The sequence below is a fragment of the Dama dama genome, chromosome 24, assembly GCF_033118175.1.
Source record: "Dama dama isolate Ldn47 chromosome 24, ASM3311817v1, whole genome shotgun sequence".
Classification (NCBI taxonomy): Eukaryota; Metazoa; Chordata; class Mammalia; order Artiodactyla; family Cervidae; genus Dama; species Dama dama.
This window is the reverse complement of record NC_083704.1, coordinates 18,630,343-18,643,181: the sequence shown is the minus strand read 5'-3', so window position 1 is coordinate 18,643,181 and position 12,839 is coordinate 18,630,343. Positions and strand designations below refer to the sequence as shown.

The following is a 12,839-nucleotide window of genomic DNA, read 5'->3' as shown; positions in this document are numbered from 1 at the left end:
GAGGGAGCAGGATGCCAATTTTGCTGAAATACAGATACATTTACAGAATAGTATTTCTAAATGTGCCAAACATACGTGACGCACAAATACAACTGTAGGCATGCGGTGGGAGACAGCAGGGATGTAGGGTTGTGGTCAAGGCAGACTGTATCTGTGGTGGTGGTTTAGTCACTAAGTTGTGTCTGACTCTTGGAACCCCGTGTACCATAGCCTGCCAGACTCCTCTGTCCATGGGATTTTCCAGGCAAGATTACTGGAGGGGTTTGCCATTTCCTTCTCCAGGGGATCCTCCCAACCCAGGGATCGAACCCTAGTCTCCTGCACTGCAGGCAGATTCTTTATCGACTGAGCTACCAGGGAAGCCTGACTATATCTGTATGTTTTAATAACGTCTATACTATTTATATATTTACATATTTACATATGTGCATATATTTATAAGTATGCGTGCGTGCGTACTAAGTCACTTCAGTCGTGTCTGACTGTTTGCGACCCCATCGACTGTAGACCGCCAGGCTCCTCCGTCAGTGAGGATTCTCCAGGCAAGAACACTGGAGTGGGTTGCCACGCCCTCCTCCAGGGGACCTCCCCAACTCAGGGATCGAACCTGCGTCTCTTGTGTCTCCTACATCAACAGGAGGGTTCTTCATCACTATGCCATGTGGGAAGCCCTTATAAGTATGTAAATAGTTAAAAATACACGTTTATATACCTTTTCTTTTTTGAGAGGAGAGCTGCCCTAGTAAGCTGAACAGAAGGGAGGACGAAGAGGAGGGCCAGGGTTCTGACGTCCCCAGAAGTTCAGTGCCATCGCCACCTAGTGGGGAGGAGAGGACACTGCCAGGGAGGCAGATCGCCTCGGTCCTGGATCCTTTCTGTGGGCCCTCGCCTTCTCCCTGTTGATGCCTCCTAAGACTCATCAGCAGAAGACAACTTACAAGTCACCTTAGAATAAACAGGAAACTTCAGGCACCTAGTGGTGATGGATAGGTGGCATTTTATACCTGCATTTCAATCATGCAGACAACCCTCAAGAATATCCCTTGAGGCAAGTCACCCAGAGTCCCTGGAAAATTGTCTCCACTTGAGCTAGATGATACTGAATCACAGTTGAACAGAATTTTATAAATTTTTCATTTACGATCACGACAAACTCACATGGAAGGTTTGTAATGCTCTTATTTTACAGAGGCGAAAGTGAGAGCCTGGACCAAACTTCTAAGTAATATACTAGCAGATGAGGCAGCATTGTTGCTAAATTCTGTGACCTGAGGACCTCTGAGGTCACGACTACCTTAAAGGGGGCCCCAGGATCAGGGACCTGGCTGACACATTCATAGAAGCTGATACATTTACTGTAGCAGATGCTGGTGATGTCCCGGGCTGTATCCCCCTAGACCTACATGAGTTGCCCACAGCCATGGGGGACAATTTCTGACCCACTCATGGTTTTCCACCTCAGATCCAGTCTCTCTCTTCTCCATCTGAGGGATTTCTCAAGCACCATTCATGCAAACCTGTGTATAAAGTTTATGCCCACCCTGGGTGGGACCTCTCTCTACCAGTGGGAGATAGGAGACTGGGTAACTGCTGCCCATCTTCTAGGGGGAGAATTCTGAGCTGTGACCCAAATGACTTCTCAGCGGGTCCCTGGTGGGATGGAGCCCCAGTGGCCTATGTTGTATCTTCACCGACCTTTCTCATTTCTTGGTTTCACTCTTGGGTTTCCTGGGATTGCTTCTCTCAAACTCTACAACCAAAATTTTAATTCCAGACCTGCTTTTTATGGAACCCAAACTGAGAATGCAGGACACGGTAGCTAGGTACTATGGGAGACGCAACGATGTTCAGAAAGTGGGTGTGGTTTCCCCAGGAGCATAAAACGTCACGTTGATAGTAATGTGAGTGGCAATGATGATGTGCCTACAGAAGACAAAGGCAACCTGACTAGATCTTCCACAGGCTTGCAGTTTCAAACGGTTCAAAAGGGCATTTGAACTTTTCAGGCTTCACTTGTGTTACTTTAGAGTTCAGAAAATATCGCTATGGGAAGGCCTGAGTTGGCATCACAGAGTTTAATACTCAGTCCACGGTGATCACTGTGGAAGCGATCACCATGGATGTGAGAGGTGAGGGCAAGGTCACAGCATGATCATAGACCCAGAGCTGCGGATGAGCAGGGTGTATTCAGAGAATATAAAGTTAATCTGGATGGGAGTCCATGACCTACCTGACACTGTAAGTAAAGAGAGAGAGAGGGAGTGAGTGTGTGTGTATAGAGGAGCGTTTTTCTAGGGAGAGATTCTGTAGCTTTAATCAGATTCTCTAAGGGGGTTCATGAGCTAAACCACAAGGGAGGAGGCCCTGAGGACTCTTGAGATGGCTTGTGATGGGAACCAGGAATCACAGAATGTTAGTAAACTGCGCCCTCAGTTATGAGATCGAAACAACATTGACTGTGCCCTTGTTCGTGTTCTAGGAGAGAGCTCAGCTCTTTACAAAGTTATCTTCTCCACTCATCACAACCATCCTCTGAAGTGGGTTCTAATATTATCCCCATTTGACAGATGAGAGAACTGAGACCTAAGAGGATGCCTTGTCCAAAGTCACATGGCTGGATGTGAACACGGGCAGGCTGATTCTAGACCCCATCCCCTTAACTCCGTGCCAGGGGTCCTCAGACTTTAATGCACAGCAGAATCACCAAGACAGCTTGGGCTCCATCCCCAGAATGTTGGATTCAGCAGCTCTGGGGCAGGGCCCAAGGATCTGCATTTCTAATAAGTTCCTAGGTGCTATGGTTGTGGCTGGTCTGGGGGCCACACTTTGCAAGCCCACTTTGAACTCTAAGCTCTCATCTCCAGAGAGGAGGGTACGCCTCCGAGAGTTGTGACCTGTGTCAGCCTCAAAACCAAGATAAGAACCTGGATCTGTGGGTTCAGAATCCAGGACTCTCCATGCCACTCTTAAAAATGAGCCTACTTAAAAATGAGTGGGTGCATATGTGCACCCCGCTTTATTACCTGATGTGTGTCCAGCTCCGGGGGATGGCCACTGGGGGAAGGCAATTCCTTGCTTAGCTCCTCAGAGCCCCCCCGGGCCCTCCTCCACCTTCGGGCCCTCCGATCTGCGGCGTGGGGGGCCTCCTCTGGCTCGCTGCTGTCTGAGGTCTCCCTGCCAGCTGCCTGAAGGTTGAAGTTCACATCCAGCTCTCCCTGTAGGCGCATCTTCTCGGCTGCGGGGTTCCGGGGGGCCTTCCTCTGCAACCAGGACAGCCTGGCCCGGTGCCCAGCTTCCCGGGATGAGCCCACCGAGGAGGTCTCCGAGTCGGACCACATGGCCTCGGGGTTGGGTGAGGGCCCAGAGGAGGCAGAGGGGCCTTGGTCTGAGCCCGGAACCTGTGCGGGCTGAGTCTGGGGTTCCCTGGGCAGAGCCCGGGGCTGCAGGCACAGCGTGCTCAAGGCCTCCCTCCAGTCAAAGTCCTCCTCGCTGTCGGAGCCCAGCTCATCATAGGCGGATGCCACGCTGGAGGCTGCTTCCAGGGCCTGAAACGTGCCGCTCTTAGGTTTGGCCAGCAGGCGGGTTGGGGGCAGAGCCCCATCCTTCAGGGCCATCCAATTCCCATCAGGGCTCTGCAGAACTGGGGCCACAACTGTGGGCATGAGGGAGAGAGAAGCCAGAGAGGGACTGTCAGCGCCTCAGAGCGAGGGGCCCCTCAGACAGCCCTCGTCCTCTGCGCACCTCTTCCTAGAGCTCTTTCTGGTCTCCCCGCCCAGCCATGGGCTCCTGCTTCCCTGAGTTGCTGTGACAGCCTTTCTGGTTCACTCCAGTATCCATCCTGACTTCTGGCTGACCCAGCCTGGTGACAGGGGCCCTGCGGCAGGGGCTGGGTCTCAGTCATCCTGAAGTGTTCCCAAGATAGCTCGTGCGGAGGAAAGAGCGGAGGCTGGGAAGTCAACTGTAGGGATGCTGTGGGCTGAGTAAACCCACCTCCAGCTCACACCGAGAAACTCAAGAGCAGGGACTGTCCTCAGATCTTTATTTCCCCGCACCAAGCACATGTGTATACGGCAGACGCTCAGTCAAGGTCTGGGAAGTGAGAGTGTGTCTGGAGGGATATGAATGTGTTGAAGGCACTGTCAAGACTGAAGACTGAAGGTGGGTTTACTCAGCGTCCCTACAGTTGACCTCAGCCATGGACCAACAGGCCCTTTCCCGGAGGCATAAACAGAACTTCTGAAAATAGTCCATGGACATTAACCTTCTGGGATGACCTCTGTACCTCCTTTGTTCTACACTTTTGCTCTGCTGAGATGGAGAGGTGCCCCCAAGGAGTAACCTGCTTCCTGCGAAACAGATCAGACATCTTTCAAGACCTCTGGGGTTAGTCTGGACAGCTTAGCATGTCAAGGGCCGAGTGGTCCTCAGAAAAACCAGCTGTTTTCTACACAAGTGCTTTCTGTTCTTTAAGGTTCCATCCTGAGAGGTGAACGGAGTTTTGAGCTGAGTATGAAATCTTTTTTGTGTGTGGTGTTGTCGAGCTAAGTTTTTGTTTCTACGCAATGATAAAATTACACATAGGTGCCTTAGTTTAGAGCAATTTATGCACAAAACATGTTTTGAAAACCAAGATCCTTTGCAAATTTATTTGGAATGCTCCTAACCCAGCAGGAACTGTTTTGTGAAATGGACTGTCTGCTAGAAGTGCTTATAAAACCTCCTAAGTTGGTCAATTTCTTCGTTTAAATTTTGAAATGCTCTTTCTTTGTTATTTGTTTACTGTGGAGACACTTGTTAACATGCATAGTTGAGTTCTGACACTTGGGTCACATTAGCTTGAACACTGAAATGAATGCCTGCTGGGTTGGATTGGTGTTCCTGTGAAAGTGAAAGTGTCTCAGTCCTGTCCGACTCTTTGTGACCCCATGGACTATACAGTCCATGGAATTCTCCAGGCCAGAATACTAGAGTGGGTAGCCTGTCCCTTCCCCAGTGGATCTTCCCGACCCAGGAATTGAACTGGGGTCTCCTGCATTGCAGGCGGATTCTTTACCAGCTGAGCTATCTGGGAAGCCCTGGTGTCCCTGACCTACATCTAATAAGACGCCTGCTCCTGTCCACACACAACAGGCAGCTGAAGTCGGGCTGTGCAGCCAAGTGATCTGAACCCACCTGCCCACTGTCCTGCAGGTCTCAGCAAGCAAACCGCCCACATGGGAAGCATGCCCTCCTTACATACAGTGTGCTGTGTGACAGACCCCATGACCTGATGGCCCAGCTGTCCCAGATGGGCACACCCCCCACTCAGACTGATGATAGGAGGGGCCGAGCCGCCTCCCGACAGCATTTCTGAACCCCGCAGAACAGTTACTTGTCTGGTCCAGCCTGTCCACGCTCTTCCAGCTGGGCAACGCCTCCTCCTCCCTCGGCTGCTGGCCCCTTGGCTGCCTTGGGGCAGCCTCCAGCGAAGGGGTCCTCAGGGCATCTTCTCTGCTGAGTGAGAACGCAGACTGCGACCACTGTGCAAAGAAAAGAGGGGGAGGGGTGACCTCGTCAGGCACAGTTCCCAGGGGGACTGCCTTCCGATCCGCAGGCACCCCACCGCATGGAGATGACGCAGCTGACGATAATAGCTTTTCTCATCTTGAGGTTCAGAAGCTTCACATCAGTACATCCTGCTGGGAAAGTATTAGCTGCTCAGTCGTGTCTGTCTCTTTGTGATCCCATGGACTGTAGCCCGCCAGGCTTCTCTGTCCGTGGAATTCTCCAGGCAAGAATACTGGAGTGGGTAGCCAGGTCCTTCTCAAGGGGATCTTTTCTGACCCAGGGATTGAACCCAGGTCTCCTGCATTGCAAGCAGATTCTTTATCGTCTCAGCCACCAGGGATGCTACATCATGCCATATAATGGCACAAGTGGTTCCCCATTTATTCCACTGCAAGTGGCCAGGCCTCCCAGAAAGCATCAGAGATGCAGCAGAATCCAACAGAGCTGGTTCTTTCAAGGCTCCTACTTACCCAGTCATTCTTCTAGCTGAGATTTCTTAGGGCCAATCGTGTGTGATGAAAATAAGAGCAAATTCCCTTCAGAGACCTCCAAACCGGAGCATTGCAGGAGTGTAAGTAGAAAATTGTAGTACAATGTAAGTGCTGAGATAGATAAGTGAGCCACGACGGTCAGTCCACAATCCCAGAGACTCTGCAACACATTCCCATTTAGTTAAAATAAACTCTAACCTAAGGACAAGTGGTAGAAATGACCGACAAGAAACATGTTAGAACTGTATCATTTCTGTATGTTACAAATGTAATTTCGAGAATTTGTAGCTCCCTGTTCTATACAGGGAATTTCATCAAACAGAAAGAGACCAATTTTTTCCATTGTCATTTAATGAGAGAATTCTCTTCTCTTGGGGATTTACTTTGCTCTTTTTATATGGGTGAAATGGAGGAAGGAAAGGGCCAAGCCACAGAAAGCATCTCTGACTGTGATATGAAGCAAAGTATTGATCTCTGACTTCGGCCTTAGGCAGTTTGGCGCCACCTGCTGGTCAACATCAACACTAACAGGCCTACTGCCTTCTCCCCGGGAGAAACTCTCACCACAGATGCTGAGAGTAGGAGGCAAACGGGGAGCGTGTTTGGAGAGTTGTGGGCAGGGCCCCCAGGCAGCTGAGGCTGGACTCGGTCATCTGAACCTGGGCTCCAAGATCACTTCTGGTGCAACACCTTGACTGAGTGACTTAATTTTCTGAGAAGCAGAAACCTAATCTTGTTCTAGCTTCCCAGGTGGCACCGTGGTCAAGAATCCACCTGCCAGTGTAGGAGACGCGGATTTGATCTTTGGGTTCGGAGGATCCCCTGGATAAGGGAATGGCAACCCACTCCAGTATTCTTGCCTGGGGAAGTTCCATGGACAGAGGAGCCTGGCGGGCTGCAGTCCTTGGGGTTGCAAAGAGTTGAACACCTCTACGTGAGCGACTAAGTGCATACACACACACACACACAGCTTTGCTCTGCGCACAGTAAATGTATACTAAGTGGGAGCTTTAGAAAGCCGTTTGAGAATAACAAAGGAGAATAGCAACCACCAGCTGCAGGGTATCTGGGTGGAAAAACTGAGCATCATGCCTAGGGTTTGGGGAGAGGACAATGCACTCTGTAGCCTCACCCAGAAGGATGGCTAACCAGTCTGAGAAAAGAGGGCTGAGGACTGGGGCCCAGTATCCCCTAATCACAGGCCCACAGCCCTCCGACACCGGGCGTCGGCACGCTCTGCTGGAGAGGGTGGTGCAGCCCGTTCTGACCCCGAAAGAGTCGTAGGAAGCCTCTTCTACTTTCCCTCACAAGACCCCAAGGCCGATCCAGGAGGAAGATGCATCTGCAGAACCAATACAGAGCCCTCTAAACTGTGTGCCAAGGGTAACGACCCGGCTCCTCTTTGATTACAGAGGAGAGTAGGACGGGCCTCGATGCAGCAGTCACAGGTTAATGCAGCCCAGGCGCGGAGGAGCTCTCCCCCTCTTATTGATCGGATAAGATTCTGTGTGCATTCAGTTCAAACAGGCGATGGCCTGTGGGAAACCCCGTTCCTCAAGCTGGGCTGAGAGTCCTGCTGCTTTAATACTGTGTTATATGACACTCTATTGCAACATCTGTTTTTCTGCTCGTGTCCCCACAAGTCTGCAGTCAACTGAGGGCAGTTAAAGGACAGTTAATGGTGACAGCTCCTGGCGCAGTAACTGGTATAGAACCGGGGATCAATGCATGTTTACTGTGGAGCGGATGTCACTTGAGGTAGGCCACAGGATAGCTTTTCAGAAGTGCCTGTTGATGGTGATGACCTTCCTAACTTCTTGGGTGACACTGGGGAGCAAGAGAAACAAAGAAGAAGCCCGCTGTCATCCTCACTCATATCATGGAGGGCAACGTCTTACTTGGAGGAGAGCCAGGCTAACACACTAGTCCAGTGGATTTTTGGCCCAGGGTCAGTTCCGTCATTCCAAGGGCATGGCAAGCACTGATCCTGTCTCTAGTGCCCTGAACAGCTCTGATACTTGGCAACAATGAAGGTTTTCTTGGGGTTGGGTATTCAGGGAGCCATCTACAATTTTGGGAAATCCTTGACAGATGATGAGTGGCGATCATAGAGGAGAGATCAAGGCTGACAGTCTGTTGGCAGGTGAAGTTATTAAAAATGAAGCAAAAAATCCATCCATGTCAAACTGCCATATATTCAGGGGGATACACCCTTCTTTTTAAAATCTGGCTGTGCCATGTCTTAGTTGGGGCATGTAGGATCTAAATCCCTGGCCAGGGATTGAACCCATGTACCCTGCACTGGGAGCGTGGAGTCTTAGCCACTGGACTACCAGGGAAGTCCTAGGGGGACAGAGCCTTGACATGCCTCCCACCTTGGACTGGCAAGAACCCCCCCTTCCTGTAATCACACAGATCTTCCTGTCTCTGCTACAGTCATATTCCAACTTGTCGTCTCTTCCACGGACTGTGAGCTCCTTGAAGACAGTCTTCTGCGTGTGACCCTCAGTCCCACGTTTGTGACTCAATTTGTAGGATTATAACACGGTCTGATTCTAAGGAGCTGATAGCCTGTTGCCAGGCGCAGTATTCCTGCAGCCTCCCCTGAGCTGTTTTCTATATCCTGGTCTTTATTTTTCTGTCTTCAAAACGTCACACTATAAATAAAAAAATACATGTTTAAAAGAGAGAGGAAATGATAGTATTTCATTTTGCAGTGGCTCAAACAATATTTTATTTCTGTATGTGTGTGTCTGTAAGAGGTGGCTGGGTTCCACTTCTATAGGGCAAAAAGGCTCCCTTACTTATAAAAGCCAAGATCAAAACAGGAAAAGTCCTTCTCTGGTCCCAACAGGGAAGATGAGATCTATGTTTTTCATGAGCTAAGGATGCCAGGCTTTCATAACCTATTTCAGGAAAGCCACTGTTTCACACTAGGGGAAAAAACTACATCCTGACAATCACGAAAATCCCTAGAGAGCTGCCTCCAGCACATCTCAGGACACTGCTGGTCTGTGGTCTCCAGCCAGGGTGGAAAAGCCCTTTTTGAGACCTAGACCCAGCTTTGCCACAAGTTCATTGTAATAAACATATGGCCCAGAAGATGGCGCCACCACGACATTTTTACTTCCCAGTCGGTTCCACCTCCTCGCTCTTGGGAAGTGATGGGATCACTCGGTTGATTTATTTGCTTTATTATCCTGGCTGGGCACTCTGTGCCCATCCTTCCACTCCCACCCACAGCGTCAGTTTTCCTTCCTCTTACCCACCCTAGGGTCCATGGAAGAAACAAGACTGGCCTTGTCAGCAAGGGCCGGCCTGAGTTACAGTGTCTGCACGTCTATGCTGGGAGGCTGGGCGTAGTGGGTGGAGCCCACGGGTCCAGGAGTGTTATCATGACAGCAAGGCCTTGCAAAGATGGACTGAGAATTTCAAGCCGGTCTCACCTCTTAACTCTTGGGCATGAAAGTGTAGAATGTTGGGTAAGGGGTCCCGTGCCAGCTCCTCTTCCTGGGCTTCCCTGGTGGCTCAGAAGGTAAATAATTCGCCTGCAGTGCTGGAGACTCTGGTTTGATCCCTGGATCAGGAAGATCCCCTGGAGGAGGAAATGGCAACCCACTCCAGTATTCTTACCTGGAGAATCCCATGGACAGAGGAGCCTGGTGGGCTGCAGCCCATGGGGTCGCACAGAGTTGGACACGACTGAGCGACTAACACTTTGATTCTAAGCCTCAGGGATCAATGCCATGCCAAGCACACAGAGTGCACTCAGTAAGTATCAGTCAAAATAGCAGCATTTATTAAGCTCTGCCACCGAGCCAGGGCAACACCTCCATTCCCTCACTCTGTCCGGCTGGGGACACGCGGGTGACCTGCGGCAGTTTGGACCAACTTGCCCACGCACATGGTTGGTGAAGAGCGGAGGCAGGGCTCGACCTTGGGTCTATCTGGCTCCAAGCTGATGCTCTGCTGTGGCCTCTTGGTGCTGCGCCTGACACCCTTTCCTGAAAGCCTGGGGACAACGCACTCCTGGCTAACAGGCCTCAGCCCAGCAGGACATGCCATCCAAACCAGCTGGTTCTGAAGCTTTAGACAAAACTCACAGGGTGATCATCAGTTACTTTTATTAAAGCTTCCTCTGCAGTCGCTGGTCCTCTGTGTGGGCCGCAGCATCCCACCCTCCTTGTATCTCTTGGGATGGGATATTGTTGCTATGACTGCAATGATTACCATCATCGCCAACAGGGCAGACTCCCTGGGGCACTGATCATGGCTTCAAAATAGTCTCTGCTCTCAAGGAGCCCACATCAGGGGTGAACAGAGAGTGAAAGTTTTTAGTAACAAGGGTTTGTGGGCAAAGGGGTCAGCAACAGTGTTTGAATGAATAACAGCTGAGACATAGCTTTGCTTTGTATTTCTGGGGTCAGGCACAGCCATTAAATTCAACCCAATAATTGTAACAGTAATGAAAAATACTTCAGGTCTGTACTACAGTCATTTAAAGGAGAGAGCAAATGTGAGGGAGGAAAATGACAAAAACACAAAGAGAACTGGCTGAGGAAAACAGAAAAGAATGGAGAAGAGACAGAGAAAGTTAGACAGAGACACACCTCAGTTGCTGGGCACATTGCATGCCCACCCTCTGCTACCATCATTGTTATCATTAGGATCACCACATTAATACAGAGGTGACTTTTTACATACACGCGCCCAAGGAGACAGGCACTAAATGAATGATAACCCCCTCACTGGTGCCTGTTAGGATATTGCATCTTAAGGCTTTGAAAATCAGACTGCACTGACCTCCTTCCTGGCGGAGAGCCACACAATCAGAGAGGAAATTAAAAAGAGGGACGATCACACTGAATTTTCTTTCAAGAGAACAGATGAGAAGTCCTGTCTGACTGGAGATGGATTAAGCTTGGTTTTGCAGTTAAGACCAAGGACGGAGTCCTACAAGGTTATGGGGTTCTGCATAGTTACCCCCGGAGCCAGAGTATCCACATCCCTGGAGGACTGAGGACACAGGAGGGAGCACTGTCAGGAAGCCAGTGGTCCAGGGCCCTCCAGGGTCTGCAGGACCGGGTCCCGCCTCAAGATGCCACGAAAAGGCCATCTTTCAGCCCCCAGCCTGTGCCCACCCCCCCACCAGCTTTGGGTCAATGTTCCCTGCCAGCTCAGCTGGTAAAGAATCCACCTGCAATACAGCAGACCCCAGTCCAATTCCTGGGTCGGGAAGATCTCCTGGAGAAGGAAATGGCTAACCCACTCCAGTATCTTTGCCTGGAGAATCCCCGTGGACAGAGGAGCCTGGCAGGCTACAGTCCACGGGGTCACAAAGAGTCGGACAGGACTGAGTGACTTTCACTTTCACTTCACTTTCACAGATGCCCAGGTTCTGCTCCAGACCCCGTGAGTCAGCGCCCCTGAATGGGGCACCAACAGGTGATGAAGATGAGAGTCTGGGGTGAGGGCAGCTCATGGGAAAGTGGGAGAGCCACCTGCCTCGAAGTCCCCAAGATCCAAGGCTTGGCCTGCTCTTTCATATCCAGGTTCTGGCCTGTGTCCTAAAGCACTTCCACTTTTTCTGCCTTCTGTCTCTCCTTCTTCTCCTTCTGTTTATCTTGCTCCCTAGACCAGAGCTGTGTCAGAAGACTTTCAGGGAGGGTGGAAATGGTCTGTAACCGCACTGTCCAATTTGTAAAGTAGCCACTGGCTCCAGGGGCTGTGGAGGACCTCACATATGGCCAGTGTGACTGAAGAACTGGATTGTAAATTTAATTTTAATGAATTTGGCTTTAAATTGTCACTTGTGTCTTATGGCCACCATATTGGACAGTGCAGACCTGGAATCTCTGGGATGAAAGGGGCCTTAGGGATCGAGTCCGTTGATCTCATTGTTTACAGGAAGAAGCCACATCAAAAGCTATGGAGCAGGAAAAAGGCATTCAACTCTCAAGCCCACTGATAACTAGCTATGGGAGCTTAGGCAAATTATCCTACAGCTTAAGCCTCAGCTTCTTCACCTATAAAATGGGCCCAATAATACCTGTACCTTTTGATGGAGAGTCAAAGAAATAATGTGATGGGGTGATTTTCCTGTCTGCCTGTCCAGTTTTTTTTTTTTTTTTGATGTACAGTTGATGCAATGGCATTTCACAGGTGGTGCTAGTGGTAAAGAACCCTGCTGCCAATGTAGGAGACGAGAGTTCGATCCCTGGGTCGGGAAGATCCCCTGGAGGAGGAAATGGCAACCCACTCCAGTATCCTTGCCTGGGAAATCCCATGGACGGAGGAGGCTGGTGGGCTATCGTCCATAGGGTCGCAAAGAGTTGGACGTGATTTACAATATTGTATTAGTTTCAAGTGTACCGCAAAGTGATTCAGTTACATATATGTAGTTTTTCAGATTATTTTCCATTAGAGGTTATTATAAGATATTGAATATAGTTCCCTACACACTAAATCCTTGTAGTTTATATGTTATTTCATATATAGTGGTCTGTATCTGTTAATTCCATACTCCTAATTTATCTCCCGCCTCCCCACACACACTGCCAAGCTTCCCTTTCTTCTTCAGCAATCATAGTTCATTTTATATGACTGTGAGTCTATTCCTGTTTTGCACATTAGTTCATTTGTATTCTTTTTTAGGTTCCACACATAGTCGATGTCCTATAATTTGTCTTTCTCGGTCTGACTGACTTCACCAAGTATGATCATTTCTAGGTCCATCCACATTGCTGCAGATGGCATGATTTCATTCTCCTTTATTCTGCCTTTCCAGTTTTAAATTGCACC

At 49.9% G+C, this 12,839-nt stretch overlaps 1 protein-coding gene across 1 annotated transcript in view; it reads right to left on the bottom strand.

The window, feature by feature from the left end:
* Window positions 1-12,839, bottom strand: part of MYRIP (myosin VIIA and Rab interacting protein) — a 216,081-nt gene that overhangs the window by 51,983 nt on the left and 151,259 nt on the right. The window contains exons 9-10 of the mRNA XM_061127836.1: window positions 5,372-5,519; window positions 3,024-3,652 (exon numbers count right to left, since the gene is read on the bottom strand). Of these exons, the coding sequence (XP_060983819.1) occupies window positions 3,024-3,652; window positions 5,372-5,519 (777 nt within the window). The remainder of the gene's footprint in view (window positions 1-3,023; window positions 3,653-5,371; window positions 5,520-12,839) is intronic.